A 19,958-nucleotide genomic window follows, 5' to 3' on the forward strand; every position below is an offset into this window, starting at 1 on the left:
GCCTCCCCCACGTCTCCTGATGTACTGGCCTGTCTCCTGGTAGCGCCTCCATGCTCTGGACACTACGCTGACAGACACAGCAAACTTCTTGCCACAGCTCGCATTATGTGCCATCCTGCATGAGCTGCACTACCTGAGCCACTTGTGTGGGTTGTAGACTCCGTCTCATGCTACCACTAGAGTGAGAGCACCGCCAGCTTTCAAAAGTGACCAAAACATCAGCCAGGAAGCATAGGAACTGAGAAGTGGTCTGTAGTCACCACCTGCAGAATCACTCCTTTATTGGGGGTGTCTTGCTAATTGCCTATAATTTCTACCTTTTGTCTATTCCATTTGCACAACAGCACTTGAAATGTATTGTCAATCAGTGTTGCTTCCTAAGTGGACAGTTTGATTTCACAGAAGTGTGATTGACTTGGAGTATTGTGTTGTTTAAGTGTTCCCTTTATTTTTTTGAGGTATGTATATATCCAAAATCTCAGTTTACGTTGGCGCTTTGTGGCCAGAAATGCATTGTCTCTAACATCCGGTGAAAGTGCAGAGAGCCACATAAAACATTGATAAACTATACAAGTGTTATTCATGGGAATATAGATAAACTTCTCCGTAATGCAACCTCTGTGTCAGATTTCAAAAACGCTTTACGGCGAAAGCAACTTTGCGATTATGTTAGCTAGCCACAAACGCATACAGCCATTTTCCAGCCAAGGAGTGTCACAAAATCAGAATTAGCATTAAAAATTCATCACTTACCTTTGATCGTCATCTGGTGGCACTCCCAGGTCTCCATGTTAGACAAATGTTTGTTTTGTTGCGATAATGACCCTCTTTATGAGCAAAAACCTCCTTTTTGTTCGTGCGTTTTGTCCAGTAATCTTAAATGCAGAAGGCGCGTGCACTAATTCCAGGATGAAAAGTAAAAAAAAAAAAAGTACAATAAAAGTTAGTAAGAAACATTGCAAACGATGTTTAAAATCAATCCTCTGGTGTTTTTCGTCATAAATAATCAATATTTCAACCAGACAAAAGCTTCGTCAATGGGAAAGGAGAAACAAGAAAGGCAAGTTCACGATCAGGGCGCATGGCTGAAATTTCCACTGGTCACTGATTGAAAGGGGTGTATCTCCATCATTTTTCAGAGTAAAAGCCTGAAACAATGCCTAAAGACTGGTCACATGTAGAGGAAGGCACAGAGCTTGTGAACTGGGTCCAAAGTCTTTGTATGGTGGATAGGCTTTCAATGGAAAAACAGCCTTTCATAATAATAGTTCTTCCTGGTTGGATTTTCCTCGGGTTTTTGCCTGCCATATCAGTTCTGTTGTACTCAGACATTATTTTAACAGTTTTGGAAACTTTAGAGTGTTTTTCTATCCAAATCTACTAATTATATGCATATCCTATATTCTGGGACTGAGTAGCAGACAGTTTAATTTTGGCACGCTTTTCATCCAAAATTCCGAATGCTGCCCCCTACCCTAGTGAAGTTAACTTGGATTAAATGTCAGGAATTGTGAAACTCAGTTTAATTGTATTTTGCTAAGGTGTATGTAAACTTCCGACTTCAACTGTACATGACTCGGCCAGTCACAGCCTGACTCATGCCTTGATTATAAAGCTGACATACAGCCTAACAAATGGGGTAATTGTTGCAAATGAAACCATTACAGTATCTTGTGGCTCTAAAAAAATATTTTTATCGATTTAAAAAAAAATCTTCTAAATCAATCCATTGCGCGAGGTCTTATTGATATACCTTGCAGATTGTAGGCTGTCAGTGTAAGCTCTGCAAGTCTTGTTATCAGAAGAGGAAGGGAATATAAAGGTTTCCGAATGGCAATGTCATAATATTTCAGTACCTCCTTTAGTCTCTCATTCGCCTGGCAATATGCTACTTAGATTAAAATAGTAATTTGTTAAACTAAAGGCCAAAACGGCAACTGTTTTGATGGAAATGGATCGCCTTGGTCTTTGGCTGTGGGAGATATCCGTTATTCAATGGGCGATATGCTTTTTCAGTTATGACACATTTTCAGATACTTTGAAGCACCCCGTGCACTCCATATTTTACTGTTTGACTTTTCCTGACACAAATCGAGGCATGGAGTGATTCAGTAGTACTAGTCTTTAATGCCTTTTATTGGCCCAGCTCCGGTCACTGGCCCAACTCCAGGAGACAGAGGGAACCCTCAAGGACCATGTCTGCATCCCAAACATACCTTATTCCCTATATAGTGCACTTCTCTTGACCATCTTCCATACGGCTTTGGTCAAAAGTAGTGCGCTATGTAGGGAACAGGGTAAAATTTGGGACATAACCATTGCTGCCCCCCTCCCCTAGAGGAAGGCCAGAGTTGTGTGTTCTGTGTCCACAACAGCTGGGGCATGTGTCTTCCTGGAGGCCTGGTAGGGTGTGTGTTTGTCCGGGAGTGTGTTTAGCCTGGCTTTTCGTGTGTGTGGGCCCTGAGCAGTGCAGGGTCCATCCCATCCCCACAGTCCCACCACCAGCTGAATGGACTGATGTTGATGTAACCCCTCATTCAGGTGACTTACTGAGGAGACTGACAGACTGCATGAAATTGCAGGAGAGGGAGGAATGGTGTGTGCATGAGAAACGTTGACAAACAAAAACCTCAGACTATTTTATTCTCCATACATGTTGTCTGACTTGAGAGGATTCATCGGGGATCAATCTCTGAAGCTAGTTTCTTTCACCACCCATCATTATCATAACATCAAGTCCCTCAACAAACCACTCAGGAAGTGCATTTGGCTTAGTGTCTGAAAATATCAAGACAAACTCAAAGTAGCCTAGTTGTATTGTATCTGCTATGATCGAGGGGAAAACTGCTCAAAATACTCCTTTGTATTTCAAAGTTTAAATAGTTGCAGTGTTGTGTGCATTTCTGGTCAGTCAATGCTAATTTGATGTTTTTGCAACTCGTTGCAAAGCGAGAGGGGGTGATTTCCTTAGAGCGAAAGCAGTTCAGGCCCTATGTGTCATCGCATGCAGATTTGCATTACCATCACCCGAAAGGGACGAGGTGCCGTTCGCATTATTACGTACCCCCCCACTTGCGGAGCAGCAACGCTGTTGCTGATTTAAAGGTTTTGTCAAGCAAAGTCTCAGATTGGTCGTCTCCTAGCCCCTAACCTCTCCTAACACCTAACCTCAAGCGCTTTATTGGCTTGACTACTATGGCATGAGAGTCTGTTAGCAGTGGTCAAACTTGACCTTTTTCTTCTGGATGGAAGAACAAAAGAAACCTGACACATTTCTGAAGGCAATTTGGAGCTACAATGGTGAATAATTCTGTAGTACATTTGACCATTTCCATTGAAGGGATATGTCTTCATTCTTATCTTTGTCCCAAATGCATCCATGTTCTTTTGGGCAGGGAGAAACTACATCGCCTGTGAACATCAAAAAGGTCACAGCCAGGGCCGACCAATTAGCTGCCTCGCTGTCCATCAGTCAGTGCTTTCCCCTCCCCCACATTTTAATTGCATTTCTTCCTCAGTCTACCCCCCCTCCCATCTCTCTCCCTCCATCTCTCCCACGGTGTAAACACACAGTGGAGATTTCACCATTAGCTCATACTCATCTCTCCACAAATCCGCTTAGGAAACTGTCCTTTCTCTACTAGCACTCCACCCCGCTCCATATCTACCCTCTCCCACAGGAGGTACACTCCTCTCACAAATGCTCCCTAACCCGTCCCATATATCCCCATCTCCCTTCACTGCTACCCTCAGGATACGGCCCCTTCCCTTCGCTGACCCTCTGCTGTTAGCCAACCCCTTCTCTTCCCCCCCCACTCATCGCACCTCAGATATTTAGGATTTGCTCACTAACCCGCCCCATGTCTCTTATGGTCCCATTAGGATACATATTGCTCTCTCACTTTCCCGCTCTCTCTTCACAAATGCTCCTTTTCGCCATCGTCTCCCGCCCCATCTCCACACTGCCTTCCCATGTGGTGAACGTCCTTTTCCTCGCTCAGCAGAGCCATGTGACAAACCCCACGCTGCTACTGTGCAGCGCTCCCCTCTCTCCACCTCTCTGCTCGCAGCAGTATTCTCAGTGGCGCTCTCTTCATCAGCCCCCCACATCTGACAGATTTACTGTGAGTCTCTCTTGCCTTCCTTCCCTCTCTCGCTCTCTTTCCCTCATCCATCTGCCCCCCACAGACAGTTTCCCTGCAAGACTCTCTCGCTCGCTCTCCTGCATCTGCTCAAGAGACGTTTTGACAGACGCGGTTCAGCTGAAGGTACACTCTTAAAGGTGGCAACCTCCCTTGAATCCTCCCACTCGAAAAACAAGCAACCTTAGACCACCTCCCTACACCACCTCACGCCTTTCCCCAGCGTCCAATCAGACCCCCACAGAGGACAGCTTAGCACGCACACATACTCGCATTCTCCTTTTCCTCCTCTCTCTCTCATATTTGCACACCATGGTTCCACTGTGGCTCTCCAGTGGACCTCGGCTCTGCAACGGAGCGTGTTGACTGTCAAGGAGGATAAGCGCGGGCGCACAACAGAGAGGAGAGTCAGCCAATTGACAGAAGGACGAGAGGAAAGGAGGGGGTGGAGGAAGAGGGGCAGCTGAAGGAGAGGGGCAGGCCCGCTGGATGAAGGTAGAACACTGGGTGTCTTCCCCCCCCCGCGACGATGGAGTGATGCAAGGAATGAGGGCGGATGGTGAGAGCAGGCAGCAGCAGTGGAGGAGCAGGTGGTGGTGCTGGCAGCAGAGGTGGAGCAGGGGGCAGCCGGAGAGGCCGAAGCAGGCACCGCTCTCGGAGGAAACGCCTCTCGGTCAACTGCTTCAGCGCCGTCGAAAATATGTCTCCCAGCGTGAAACACTTAGACTGCTTCTCCCCCATGCTGTGCCACTGCAAAGTAGCATGCACCAACAGCACCATATCACTCATGTTTGGGTGCAAGGTGGGTGATGACACCCTCGGAGCGTGTCTGTATTTAGTCTGTCTGTTTAGTCAGTTTAATTTTTATTTTATTTAGCAAAGTCTGAGGCATACAAAACTAAGGTAAGATATGAAAGCACAGTTTGTTTACCATTCCACCTGAGAGTACATGATAGGTTGACGGAGTTGCCTGTCATCTCCGGTTCAGTGAACTGGCCAATAAGGAGGTCCGATTATTGAGCATTCATGCGGAATTTGGTAGCAGGGTGACTCGGTGACAGACAGTTCAGTGGGCATGTGTGCCTTAACATGTGCTCTGTAGTAGAGAGCGGCATTCCCGCGGGACCTGCGAGCCCTGACAGCATTATTTTGTGCTGTGGTCCGGAGCGGGGGGTCAGACGACAACTTTGGGATGAAAATGTGTTTTAGTCCCGCATATTATTTAGAATGGTTGTCTTTCTGTTTTGTATGTGTTATCGGTTGTATTAAAATAACCTCTGTACCAGTATTCACACACTCTGAAGGATAATTCTGGTTCAATTTCAGTAGCCTACCTCTCCTCTCCTGTGTTGGGCGTGAGAGATCAAATGTGCTTGTGTGGGCCCAATTAAATAGCCTGTAGGCTATACGCATGGGCGGAGAAGCATAAGCAGTTTTCTTTCCATGGAAATGAACTTCCTAAATACGATTGGCTATAGTAGAGTTTAGGCTCCGACATTGACTGGAAATAAATATTGATAACACATTTGTCTCCCTGCAAATTGTCCTGCTGTCAGTTATGCAAGATTATTTCAAAAAGTTTATTTTGTTTAGTAGGCTATTCGTTATCTATTGTATTAAAAGCACCATTGTCACAATATTCACCAACTCTAATAGCCTAATTCTTGCTGATATATGTTCAGTAGCCTACCTTTTTTGCTGGGCGTGCGAGATCAAGTGCTCCTATGTGTTGTCTCAATTAGACTGTGGTCTAGGCTATATGGGTGGAGAAATATGGGCAGTTGTCTTTAACTTGCCAAATATGATAGGCTATATTTTAGACTCCAACATTGACTGGTAATCTATATTAACAACACATGTATTTTACTCTGCTTACAAAACATCCCACTCCTAAAAGTTATGCAAAATGTAGCTCAAGTGAAGTGTTCACTCCTTTCAAAATATGTCTGCCTTATTGGCTGATATAGCCCAATAATACCAATAGCCTAATATAATGGGCCATTTGAGAATTTCTGTTTTTTAAACTATTTCTTAAACTATTTTTGTGCATTTTGATCTTGACTAGGGTGGAACATTGCTAGGAAGGGGGCTCCAAAGAGAGCTGAGTCACATGCTCCTAAAATAACATTGCAGGACTGTGGTCAGGTTCAATACCAGTTCTTACGGGAGCTGGTGGGATTCAGGCAATAAGTCAGCAGAAGCGTGCAGGCGCGATATGAAAAATAGCTGGAGCGGGATGAAGAAATCAGTTCTGTGCACACCTCTACTCTGTAGCAAGCACCACAGGCAGCCAGTTGAGACCAGGCCTGATGCTTATGTCTGAGACATTGGTCAGTTTTGTAAGCCTTCCATATATTACATTATACTGTTTTTTAGTGCCAGAGGAAAGTAGTGACAAGAAATAAATAAAATGACAAGCTATGAAAACAGTCATGCTGCACAATGTCTCATTGGTCATTATCGTAGGTTTCTTCACGGTTGCTGGAAATACTTATTCACTGGTCCCGTGTTGCTCAGTTGGTATGGCACTTGGTATGGCACTTGCAACGCCAGGGTTGTGGGTTTGTCAATCTGGATAAGAGCATCTGCTAAATGACTAAACTATCAATTGTAAATAATCCAATATGTTATGCCATCAAATTATTCAATTTGTTATGCCATACAGAGATTAACAAAACCCAATCCATCGAAAGAGACATGACTAATAATCCCAGAGTTCATTCTGTTCAAGTGTTCAAAGGTTAAGGTCATATGTAGAAGAGTGGTAGTTCTGATGTAATGTTGCTGGGTGTTTCTGTGAGCTTGGCACATACACTGAGTGTACAAAATATTAGGAATGCCTGCTCTTTCCATGAGACTATCCAGGTGAAAGCGATGATCCCTTAATGTCACTTGTTAAATCCACTTCAATCAGTGTAGATGAATGGGAGGAGACAGGTTAGAGGGATTTCTAAGCCTTGAGACAATGAAACATGGATTGTGTATGTGTGCAGTTCAGAGGGTGAATGGGCAAGACAAAAGATTTAAGTGCCTTTGAACGGGGTATGGTAGTAGGTGCCAGGCACACTGGTTTGAGTGTGTCAAGAACTGCACCGCTGCTAGGTTTTTCACGCTCAACATGTTTCCCGTGTGTATCAGGAATGGTCCACCACCTTAAGGACATCCAGACAACTTGACATAACTGTGGGAAGCATTGGAATGAACATGGGCCAGCATCCCTGTGGAACGCATTCTACGCCTTGTAGAGTCCATGTCCTGACGAATTGAGGCTGTTCTGAGGGGAAAAGGGGGTGAAACTCAGTATTAGGAAGGCTTTCCTAATATTTTGTACACTGTATATTGGGTGAGAATCATCGCTCTCGTATATGGTCTTCACCATGTGGTCTTAACCTTTTGAACTCTGGGATTATTAGTCGTCTGTCTTTCAATGGATTGGGTTTTGTTTAGAATCCATCGTTAATCTTTTACCTAATTCACGTAGGATTGTAGGTTTCCTGAAAAAATGATTGGGCAATGTTTATGGTGCCCTTTAAAACAGCTACATTTGTCGGCATTTACCTTTTCCATAGCCATTGCTTAGTCGCTACTGAGCAAAATACATTCAACTTTGAACCTGTTGTCAGGTTACCATGTCAACGGTCACATCACGTCTAGAAAGTTGTCTAGAAAGTTGCTTTTAGTTGCCTGGCTTTCTAGATTGACACATCCTAATACATTTTAAACATTTTTTGGGGGGTGCAAAAAATAGTGTAGTTAACGTTGCTATTTGGGCTCCCGAGTGGTGCAGTGGTCCAAGGTACTGCATCTCAGTGCAAGTGGCGTTACAGCAGTCCCTGGTTCGAATCCAGGCTGCATCACATCCGGCCATGATTGGGAGTTCCATAGGGTGTACAATTGACCCAGCGCTGTCCGTGGTAGGCCGTCATTGTAAATAAGAATTTGTTCTGAACTGACTGGCCTAGTTAAATAAAGGTTACATTAATTAATATATACAGTGGGGAGAACAAGTATTTGATACACTGCCGATTTTGCAGGTTTTCCTACTTACAAAGCATGTAGAGGTCTGTAATTTTTATCATAGGTACACTTCAACTGTGAGAGACGGAATCTAAAACAAAAATCCAGAAAATCACATTGTATGATTTTTAAGTAATTAATTTGCATTTTATTGCATGACATAAGTATTTGATACATCAGAAAAGCAGATCTTAATATTTGGTACAGAAACCTTTGTTTGCAATTACAGAGATCATACGTTTCCTGTAGTTCTTGACATGTTAAGAGTCTGGAATATATATATATATATACCTGTCTCTTATACACATCTAGATGTGTATAAGAGACAGGAACGAGCAGTATGGCTGGTGGCATTGTCATGCTGGAGGGTCATGTCAGGATGAGCCTGCAGGAAGAGTACCACATGAGGGAGTATGTCGTCCCTATAACACACAGCGTTGAGATTGCCTGCAATGACAACAAGCTCAGTCCGATGATGCTGTGACACACCTCCCCAGACCATGACAGACCCTCCACCTCCAAATCGCTCCCGTGTACAGGCCTCGACGTAACGCTCATTCCTTTTGACGATAAACGCGAATCCGACCATCACCCCTGGTGAGACAAAACCGCGACTCGTCAGTGAAGAGCACTTTTTGCCAGTCCTGTCTGGTCCAGCGACGGTGGGTTTGTGCCCATAGGCAACGTTGCCGGTGATGTTTGGTGAGGAACTGCCTTTACAACAAGCCCTCAGTCCAGCCTCTCTCAGCCTATTGCGGACAGTCTGAGCACTGATGGAGGGATTGTGCGTTCCTGGTGTAACTCGGGCAGTTGTTGCCATCCTGTACCTGTACCTGTCCTGCAGGTGTGATGTTCGGATGTACCGATCCTGTGCAGGTGTTGTTACGTGGTCTGCCACTGAGAGGACGATCAGCTGTCCGTCCTGTCTCCCTTCACAATTTTTTGTTGTTGTATTGCTAGGTATTATGACTGCACTGTTGGAGTTAAAAACAAGCATTTTGCTGCACCTGCGATAACTTTCTTGTAGTGCTGTCTTAGGCGTCTCACAGTACGGACATTGTAATTTATTGCCCTGGCCACATCTGCAGTCCTCATGCCTCCTTGCAGAATGCATAAGGCACTTTCACACAGATGAGCAGGGACCCTGGGCAACTTTCTTTTGGTGTTTTTCAGAGTCAGTAGAAAGGCCTCTTTAGTGTCCTAAGTTTTCATAACTGTGCCCTTAATTGCCTACCCTCTGTAAGCTGTTAGTGTCTTAACGACCGTTCCACAGGTGCATGTTCATTAATTGTTTATGGTTCATTGAACAAGCAGTGTTTAAAACTTCTTATGGCTGCAGTCCCGGTAACGGGACCGATATCACAACAGCTAGTCCACGTGCAGGGCGCCAAATTCAAAAACCAGAAATCTCATAATTAAAATTCCTCAGATATTCATGTGTCTTATATCATTTTAAAGGTAATCTTGTTGTTAATCCCACCAAAGTGTCCGATTTCAAATAGGCTTTTCAGCGAAAGCACTACAAACGATTATGTTAGGTCACCACAAAACCACAAAAAGCATAGCCATTTTTCCCAGCTAAATATAGCTTCACAAAAACCAGAATAGAGATAAAATTAATCACTAACCTTCGATTATTTTCATCAGATGACACCCATATGACTTCATGTTAAACAATACATGCATGTTTTGTTTGATTAAATTCATATTTATATCAAAAAATCTGAGTTTACATTGAGGCGAATCCCAGGTCCACAATAAATGCTTGATTTGTTCGTTCATGTCCGTTATTTATGTCAAATTAGCTTTCGAATTGTTTACCAAATACCCTAACCAAAGTCTAAAAGCGCGACCACTATAACGTGACGAAATATCCAAACATTCCGTTACAGTCAGTAGAAACATGGCAAACGATGTACTGAATCAATCTTTAGAATGTAGTTAACATACATCTTGAATAACGTTCCAACCGGAGAACTATAACGACTTCAATTGAGAGATGGAACACAGCTGCCTCTCACGTGAACGCGCGTGTTGAATGCATGGTCACCTCATGGGACCTCATACTAAATTSTGTCTCATTCGACCCCCCTTCACATTAGAGTCATCAGACTTAGTTCTGTTAATTGCTGACATCTAGTGGAAGCCGTAGGAAGTTAAAACCCATCCACAAGTCTGTATTTTGAATAAGCCCTTGGTTGAAAATATGGCACCCCTAGAAAAAATACAAACAGGAAGTGAAACTTCTCAGGTTTTTGCCTGCCATATGAGTTCTGTTAATCTCACATATACACTGCTCAAAAAAATAAAGGGAACACTTAAACAACACAATGTTACTCCAAGTCAATCACACTTCTGTGTGAAGTGATTTCACTTCTGTGAAATCAAACTGTCCACTTAGGAAGCAACACTGATTGACAATAAATTTCACATGCTGTTGTGCAAATGGAATAGACAACAGGTGGAAATTATAGGCAATTAGCAAGACACCCCAAATAAAGGAGTGGTTCTGCAGGTGGTGACCACAGACCACTTCTCAGTTCCTATGCTTCCTGGCTGATGTTTTGGTCACTTTTGAATGCTGGCGGTGCTTTCACTCTAGTGGTAGCATGAGACGGAGTCTACAACCCACACAAGTGGCTCAGGTAGTGCAGCTCATCCATGCACATTTGTGGCCTGCTGGAGGTCATTTTGCAGGGCTCTGGCAGTGCTCCTCCTTGCACAAAGGCGGAGGTAGCGGTCCTGCTGCTGGGTTGTTGCCCTCCTACGGCCTCCTCCACGTCTCCTGATGTACTGGCCTGTCTCCTGGTAGCGCCTCCATGCTCTGGACACTACGCTGACAGACACAGCAAACCTTGCCACAGCTCGCATTGATGTGCCATCCTGGATGAGCTGCACTACCTGAGCCACTTGTGTGGGTTGTAGACTCCGTCTGTTGAACAATGTTCAACATTGTAGAATAATAGTTAAGACATCAAAACTATGAAGTAACACACATGGAATCATGTAGTAACCTAAAAAGTGTTATATCTCAAAATATATTTGAGATTCTTCAAATAGCCACCCTTTGCCTTGATGACAGCTATGCACACTCTTGGCATTCTCTCAACCAGCTTCATGAGGTAGTCACCTGGAATCCATTTCAATTAATAGGTGTGCCTTGTTAATTGTTAGTTTGTGGAATTTCTTTCCTTAATTGAAACACATTTCAGGTGACTATCTAATGAAGCTGGTTGAGAGAATGCCAAGTGTGTGCAAAGCTGTCAAGTCAAAGGGTGGCTACTTTGAAGAATCTCAAGTAGAAAATATTTTGTTAACACTTTTTTGGTTACTACATAATTCCATATGTGTTATTTCATAGTTTGTTTTCACTATTATTCTACAATGTAGAAAATAGTAAAAATAAAAACCATGGAATGAGTAGGTGTGTCCAATCTTTTGACTGATGCTGTATACATTTAGACTCCGACATTGCTCGTCCTAATACTTATATTTTAATATCTAATTTTAATATATTAAAAAAATCTTAATTCAGTTATTTTACTTTTAGATGTGTGTATTGTTAGATATTACTGCGCTGTTGGAGCTAGGAACACAAACATTTCGTAACAACCACAATAACATCTGCTAAGTATGATTTGGGAACTGCATATCCTGAGGCTGCTTGTATTGTAACTGGGGACTTTAATAAAGGTGATTTGAGAATCTCTACCGATATTCTATCAACACATCTCCTGTGCTACACCCTTATCTCAAACTCTTGATCATTGTTACTCTCCCTTCCGGGACAGCTACAAAGCCCTCCCCCGACCTCCCTTCGGCAAATCAGATTACATCTTCATTCTGCTCCTTCACACATATAGGCAGACACTTAAACAGGAAGCACCTGTGGTAAGAACTGTTCAACTTTGGTCCAACCAATTGGAATCTATGCTTCAACATTGTTTTGATTACGCGGACTGAGAAATGTTCCGGGTTGCCTCTGATAATAGTGTAGACGTATACACTGACTGTGACTGGGCTCATCAGGAATTGCTTAGAGTATGTTGTTCCCACTGTGACGATTAGAACTTATCCAAACCACAAACTGTGGATAGATGGCAGCATTCGCACAAACCCCTTCAAGGAAAACAACATTGAGCCCCTGATGCAGACCCCCTCTGTTCAGTTTGGTTTGAGCTTTTCAGCCAGTATGATTTCATCTCAACCAGTCTTAATTTAGCCACTCATCAGTTCATTGTCTATCTTTGGCTATAACCAACTCAATGTTGCCTACTGTAAGTTGTAAGAGAAGTTCTATCAGAATCCCATTTAACCTAATTGTGGACGCTTTTTGTTCGGATTAGACTCATCATAACAATAATATAGGCTAGGCCTACTTACTTGGGTCATATTGTCTTTTTTATGTTGTAGGTTTTTGTGTGAGTTAGGACAATATGTAGTTACTCGATTTGAAATGTGCACTTGGGAAAATGTGTTTTGAATGAAATGCCCTTGTGCACACCACCCTCCCTGGCCACTCATCTGGAATGATCTGATGTGCTAATTCTAGGTTGTGAAAGACATGTTTCCCATGTTTGTCGAACACTGTGTTGCCTTGTGTGGAAGCTTTGTCTAATCACAATTCGCCTCCAAAGCAGATTGGCTGACGGAAATGGGGCGGGAGACATGCCATTAACCAAAACCATTGATTCATCTAATGCTATGTCAGAGCTCGTGTAGTGTGCATATTATGACGATGTATCTTAGGCTATACCTTATTCGGTGTAGTCATCTTGTTTCACAGGCTGTCAACTTGTTTCATACACTGCTAAAAATGAGGCTTTGCGGTTCTCTATAGAACCTTTATTGAGGGCCATATATGAAAGGACAACCGAGTCATTGAACCCTTTTTATAGGGAGGCTGAAAACTATTTCACAATTAATATAGTCTTCATGATTGAGTTTTGCATAGCAAGCTCATTGTTTCCCTCCGTAAAATGCTAATTACCTAGTCAATCCTCCTTTCCCTCAACATCTCTGAACATCCACGCTGTGGCTCTCTGTGTATGACGCCACTCGCTCACTTGCTCCTATTTTTAGCATCTTTGGCAGGCAGGAGTCGGGGCTCGCTTTGCCTCGGCCAGCCCTGCTGCTCCCAGCGCTCCAGTATGATGCATCGATTTAACCGCGGCCAAGGCGGAGGGAGAGGGAGGGCTATCACTGCATGCCTCTTCAGGCGGAGGTTGTCATTAGTTGAAAACCACACACATACATTGATGCTACTGCCTTTTGGCATTTCATTTAATCCATTCCTCTTCATAACTGTCTGAATAAAGCATCAAAATACAGAATACTGCAAATGTGAGTTAGTGACAATGGTGGACACAGTGATTGAACCCCGGTCTCCTGGGTCCTATATGTGTCAAGTCGGGAGTGTTGGGCTACCACTCCACCACAGGCTCTGCACCTGCTACCTCTTACTTTCTGCCTCTCTTACCTCGTTCAGTGCTTGGTTTTCATTGACGGGTCTGGGTCACGCTGTGACAGAATTAACTCTAGCCTAGAGGTTCCTGATGTTACATCTGCCTTTTATGTTATTTTGAGCAGAGATGGGCTCCTAAATTAATTGTGTTGGTAATTGATAGTATGTGAGAGGGTGTTATGTCTCGACCAATTCATTTACAAGTTGGGGCCACCAAAGAGGACAGTTGCTCCATTAAAAGCTTATTTTGACTTGATTTGTGTGTGTGTATTGACTGCAGCTTAGTCTTTACCCACTCTTAACAAGGGGCATTAAGAGGCCATAAGGGTCAATGTCATTATGATTCAATTGTATAAAGCACCTTTTACAATGTCATTTCTTTGCCGCAATAAATAGCTTGTGGGATGAAAATTTGACAAAATTATCCCAAAGAGCATACCGCTTCCATTTGGCTTATCTTCCTTCTGATGAGCACATGCCAAGTTTGGTGCGTCCAGTACCAACTCCCAGCTTCCTTCTGATGAGCACATGCCAAGTTTGGTGCGTCCAGTACCAACTCCCAGTAAACCCTCCCTGTGTGGGTTTAGTTGTCTCCAAAGATTTACACCATTAATCTGTGGTCCGTGTTAATCTGCCTTCTACTTTGACGTGAATGGAAAGAAACCCCCCATGTCGTCATGAACAGCAATTGAAGCTCTTTCGCTCCAGACAGTGACTTAATCCAGGATCATTAGGACTGTCATTCTCTTTCCTAGGGATGGGAGTAATATAAGAGAAATGCTACAAAAATAGGCCTAGCTAAATCATGTGAAGTTTTTTTAAAATCAGTCTAGAAGTTGTTTTAAAAGTTAACTACACTTGCGGTTTGTTAATTGATCAGAATTGACTTCGAGCACCTTTTTTTTTTCTTCCATACAGTAAGAACAGACAAAATCGACTGAATGCCTTATGCAGAAAGTCAATAATGAAGATAGCGTTTCAAATTAGACATTCTGTTTTGCGGACTACTGTGGCCTCAAGTGGGAGGGGGACCCCTTTCTGAACACTGGCAAACCAGCCAGTAACACGAACACCATCCACTCGCATGATTGCAGAAAACGTGAAAAACAGCTTAGAGACCTATGGAGATCAAAGACTTAAGGGGTAGATTACACCCTTTGATTACTGTTGACAGCACTAACGGCAACAATTCTTGGAACAATTTAATTTCCTTTTTGATATGTTGCTAGTCAATCAGCATGTCCAATACCTGCTCTGAATTCTGTTTAATCTAAAAAGATGTGAACTTTGCAGGTTCCAAATCTGTGGCAAAGCACTGGAGATGACGATGGCCGTCATAACCTATCCTTTAGACTTGTCCCAGATCTGTTTTCTCTATTTAGCCAGTTACTATGGTTGTTGTCAAACATGACAACATATTTGGCAACATGACAAGACAATGATCATAGGAGTTGGCAAGACTGCACAAAGCGATCTGCCACCAGGTTACCTCTAGACATCACTGAGGAGAATTGTTATTGTGATGATCATAACTAATGACTGTTATTTACTGTCCTGTCAGTAGAATAAATGGTCTCCCAATACCCATTCAGATAAGGTTTGTGATTGTATTATTTGTTGTGTAGATACAGCAGCACTCTCTTAATGCTTTTGGGAAGTTGTGTATCATAGACTCTTTTACCTTTTAACTGAAAAGCTCCGGAACAGATAATCCAAGTTGGAGAGGGTCGTGCCATCACATTGCGTTATTCTAGCGGTTGCTAGGAGATTCCTTTTTGTCCATCACAGAAGTCCGCTAGCTTAGCTTACCTGCCTGTTGACAGGCTGACTGTAGCTCGTCGCTAACGCTGCATACATTATATAGCATGCACCACCAGCACTGAGAGGAGACAGTAAGAGTTTAAGCCCTCGGTTAACTGACTGGTAATTCCTTGGCTTCAGCTTAATTATTGGCAGTAACGTGTTACAGTAATAACTTTTTGCGCTAACGAATAATATAATGGATTACTGTTCCAATTTGATTAATAATATTACACTTACTGATCAAAGATGGGCTGATGTTACTTCATTACTTTTATTATTCCCGTCCTATTGCTGTTATTGATCCAAATAAATATTTGTGGTGATTATTTGTCTAGAACATTGAATTTCTCAGCGTGGAAGTACTCACATTACTTTGATTTGGTAGGATGAAAAAATTACAAGAATATAACCGTTTAATCTAAATTGTGCCCAGTCGAGAAACAACTCTCCACTGCCAGAAACACAACTTCCAGTCTCTTGAAGAACATGCAATAGCAACACTCCAAGACAACTTGCAGTGTTGGTGTATAGGCCTACGTAATGTAACGTTGAGTGAGGGCGCGCAACACAAAAGTAATATAACGTAATATAAAATTTATACATTTTCCCAGTGAGTAATAAGTAAATTAATGTTGTTACTGTTGAAAGAAGTAGCGCGTAATGTGTAATATATAACTTTTGCTGAGTAACGACCCTGTTTACGGATGTTATGCATCGAAATGTTTGATCAACCTATCTCTCTAGAATGGTAGACTGACATGAAACAACAGATGTATCTGTCTCTGTGTCAGCAGTCTGTTTTCTCAAATCAGCTACGGTGCTGGGCTACATCGTTTGGTTGGTATGAGGTCGAAGGAATTGTCTGTAGAGCTCTGAGACGGGATTGTGTCGAGGCACAGATCTGGGAAAGGGTACCAAAACATGTCTGCAGCATTGCAGGTCCACAAGAACACAGTGGCCTCCCTCATTCTTAAATGGAAGAAGTTTGGAACCACCAAGATTCTTCCTTGAGCTGGCCACACGGCCAAACTGAGCAATCGGGGGAGAAGGGCAGAGCTCCCACTCTGACAGAGCTCCTCTGTGGAGATGGGAGAACCTTCCAGAAGGACAACCATCTCTGCAGCAATCCAACAATCAGGCCTTTATGGTAGAGTGGCCTAACAGAAGCCACTCCTCGGGAAAAGGCACATGACAGCCCGCTTGGAGTTTGTCAAAAGGCAACCATGAGAAACAAGATTCTCTGGTCTGATGAAACCAAGATTGAACTCTTTTATCTGAATGCCAAGCGTCATGTCTGGAGGAAACTTGGCACCATCCCTACGGTGAAGCGTGGTGGCAGCATCATGCTGTGGGGATGTTTTTCAGCGGCAGGGACTAGTCAGGATCGAGGCAAAGATTAAGGGATTAAGGTACAGAGATCCTTGATGAAAACCTGCTCCAGAGCGCTCAGGACCTCTGACGAGGGTGAAGGTTCACCTTCCAACAGGACAACAACCCTAAGCACACAGCCAAGACAACGCAGGAGTGTTTTTGGGACAAGTCTCTGAATGTCCTTGAGTTACCCAGCCAAAGCCCGGACTTGAACCCAATCGAACATCTCTGGAGAGACCTGAAAATAGCTTCGCAGCAACGCTCCCCATTCAACCAGACAGAGCTTGAGACGATCTGCAGAGAAGAATGGGAGAAACTCCCGAAATACAGGTGTGCCAATCTTGTGTTTCGTACCCAAGACAACTCTAGACTGACAGCGATTACAAAGGTGCTTCAACAAAKTACTTAAGGATCTCAATACTTATGGAAATATGTTTCAGCTTTTTATAAAGTTGCTAAAAATTCTAATTGTGCGTAGATTGATATATACAGTGGGGAGAACAAGTATTTGATACACTGCCGATTTTGCAGGTTTTCCTACTTACAAAGCATGTAGAGGTCTGTAATTTTTTATCATAGGTACACTTCAACTGTGAGAGACGGGGGGAAAAGAAAATGATCATCAATGATCATGAGGAAGGTGAGGGATCAGCCCAGAACTACACGGCAGGACCTGGTCAATGGCCTGAAGAAAGCTGAGACCACAGTCTCAAAGAAAACCATTAGTAATACACTACGCCGTCATGGATTAAAAGGTCCACCTGCTAAAGCCAGCGCATGTCCAGGCCCGTCTGAAGTTTGCCAAGGACCATCTGGATGATCCAGAGGAGGAATGGGAGAAGGTCTTGTGGTCTGATGAGACAAAAATAGAGCTTTTTGTTCTAAACTCCACTCGCCGTGTTTGGAGGAAGAAGGATGAGTACAACCCCAAGAACACCATGCCAACCGTGAAGCAAGGAGGTGGAAACATCATTCTTTGGGGATTCTTTTCTGCAAAGGGGACAGGACGACTGCACCGTATTGAGGGGAGGATGGATGGGGCCATGTATCGCGAGATCTTGGCCAACAACCTCCTTCCCTCAGTAAGAGCATTGAAGATGGGTCGTGGCTGGGTCTTCCAGCATGACAACGACCCGAAACACACAGCCAGGGCAACTAAGGAGTGGCTCCGTAAGAAGCATCTCAAGGTCCTGGAGTGGCCTAGCCAGTCTCCAGACCTGAACCCAATAGAAAATCTTTGGAGGGAGCTGAAAGTCCGTWTTGCMCAGCGACAGCCCCGAAACCTGAAGGATCTGGAGAAGGTCTGTATGGAGGAGTGGGCCAAAATCCCTGCTGCAGTGTGTGCAAACCTGGTCAAGAACTACAGGAAACGTATGATCTCTGTAATTGCAAACAAAGGTTTCTGTACCAAATATTAAGTTCTGCTTTTCTGATGTATCAAATACTTATGYCATGCAATAAAATGCWAATTAATTACTTWAAAATCATACAATGKGATTTTCTGGATATTTGTTTTAGATTCCGTCTCTCACAGTTGAAGTGTACCTATGATAAAAATTACAGACCTCTACATGCTTTGTAAGTAGGAAAACCTGCAAAATCGGCAGTGTATCAAATACTTGTTCTCCCCACTGTATATATATCAATATCAAAAAATGTTTATAAATTTTAGAATAAAGCTGTAATTTAACAATGTGTAAAAATTCAAGGGGTCTGAATACTTTCTGAATGCACTGTAAATGTATTTACATTACAGACTAAACTACTGAACGCAATTGGATATTTTGGACTGTACTAATTTGCAGCTTCTGTTAATCTCACTGTCAAGCCTATACAACATCGGGCTTTGACTACATTGACGTCTTTAAATGCTACGATGTCCACAATGATTGAACATCAGGCTTTGCATTGACCAATATTACTGATCTGCTTCATAAGTTGACCTCACTGGTCGGCCTTATAAGCTCACCTAACTGATCAGCCTCAGGTTGACGATTGCAGTCACATGCTTGCCATCCTCATCTGATACCTACAATGGGCATTTGTTGTATATATTGTCTGACATCCACTTACTCTGCTCTACCCTGCCCCTCCAGAAATACAGGCACCACGATGAGGACACGTCCCCCCAGGAGCAGAACTCCCCCCAGCTCACTGACGAGGTCCCTGGCCCCGAGCTGGTCCAGGTGGCCGAGAAGAACCTTTCCCAGATTGAGAATGTCCACGGCTACGTGGCCCAAGCGCACATCTCACCCATGAAGGTAGGATGGACACCTTCACACGGCGGACACACATACACACACACACTTTCCCACACTTGTTTATTTATTTTGCATTCCTATTCACATTCACAAACAGAATTTCACATACATTAAATGCATTTTCATACAAAGGGAGGATGGGAGAGAATTTTATCATACAGTACGTTCCCCTGTTGCCCATATTGCCCTCATTCGCTTCATTGTGAAACTGTGTACAAGAATCACAATCACACATGGTGCCCTGCAAAAGTATTTAGTCCCTTTGATTTCATCACATTTTGTGTTACGAAGTGGAATTAAAATGTATTTAATTGTCATTTTTTTTCAACAATCTATACAAAATACTGTCAGTGGAAGAAAAATGCTAATATTTTTTAAAGATTAAGACTAATTAAATAACTAAAATAGTCATTGCATAAGTATAGCTCTCTGAGTCAGTACATGTTAGAAACACCTTTTGACATCGATTACAGCTGTGAGTCTTCTTGGGTACGTCAAATGGCACAACACTTAACAACCTGTGTAACGAGGGAGAGCTCGGTTTGGTTTGGAAAGGTTATTGAAAACTTTAGTTACTTTGATCCTGTGATGTGATTGGCATCAGTTGCTGTAACCGCTACTATCTGTACAGTGGTTCCTCTTTTAAAAGTTGCGAGCTTATACCGCGGGACTTAGAAGTACCCTGCGTCATGGCTTCACTGCTCCAGATCACCACAAGCACCACAAGGGGAGGTAGAGCACTCATTATGCATTTGGGTCCCAAGGTTTTTATATGACCAATCATATAGAGTGGTTCCAATGACGAATTTGTCGCGAGCCACCTCCCTGGTGACTTTCTATAGCTAAGATGGCTGACAAAACATTACGGGGAGGCAAATGTAAGTAGTTATAACATAACAA

At 43.2% G+C, this 19,958-nt stretch overlaps 1 protein-coding gene across 5 annotated transcripts in view; it reads left to right on the plus strand.

Moving 5' to 3' along the window:
* The window catches only part of LOC112080670 (disks large homolog 1), a 92,808-nt gene that overhangs the window by 29,925 nt on the left and 42,925 nt on the right, over positions 1–19,958 (plus strand). For 4 of the 5 annotated variants that reach the window (XR_011479533.1, XR_011479534.1, XM_024146518.2 and 1 more), the window contains one exon: positions 18,894–19,058. Coding sequence is in view for 2 of the 5 variants with exons in the window: in XM_024146518.2 (XP_024002286.2) it covers positions 18,894–19,058 (165 nt within the window). In the remaining 3 variants the exon portion in view is untranslated. Of the gene's footprint in view, positions 1–3,729; positions 4,945–18,893; positions 19,059–19,958 lie in introns of those variants that run through there. The other variant, XR_011479535.1, reaches the window with a different exon arrangement.

The sequence above is a fragment of the Salvelinus sp. IW2-2015 genome, unplaced genomic scaffold, assembly GCF_002910315.2.
Source record: "Salvelinus sp. IW2-2015 unplaced genomic scaffold, ASM291031v2 Un_scaffold16416, whole genome shotgun sequence".
Classification (NCBI taxonomy): Eukaryota; Metazoa; Chordata; class Actinopteri; order Salmoniformes; family Salmonidae; genus Salvelinus; species Salvelinus sp. IW2-2015.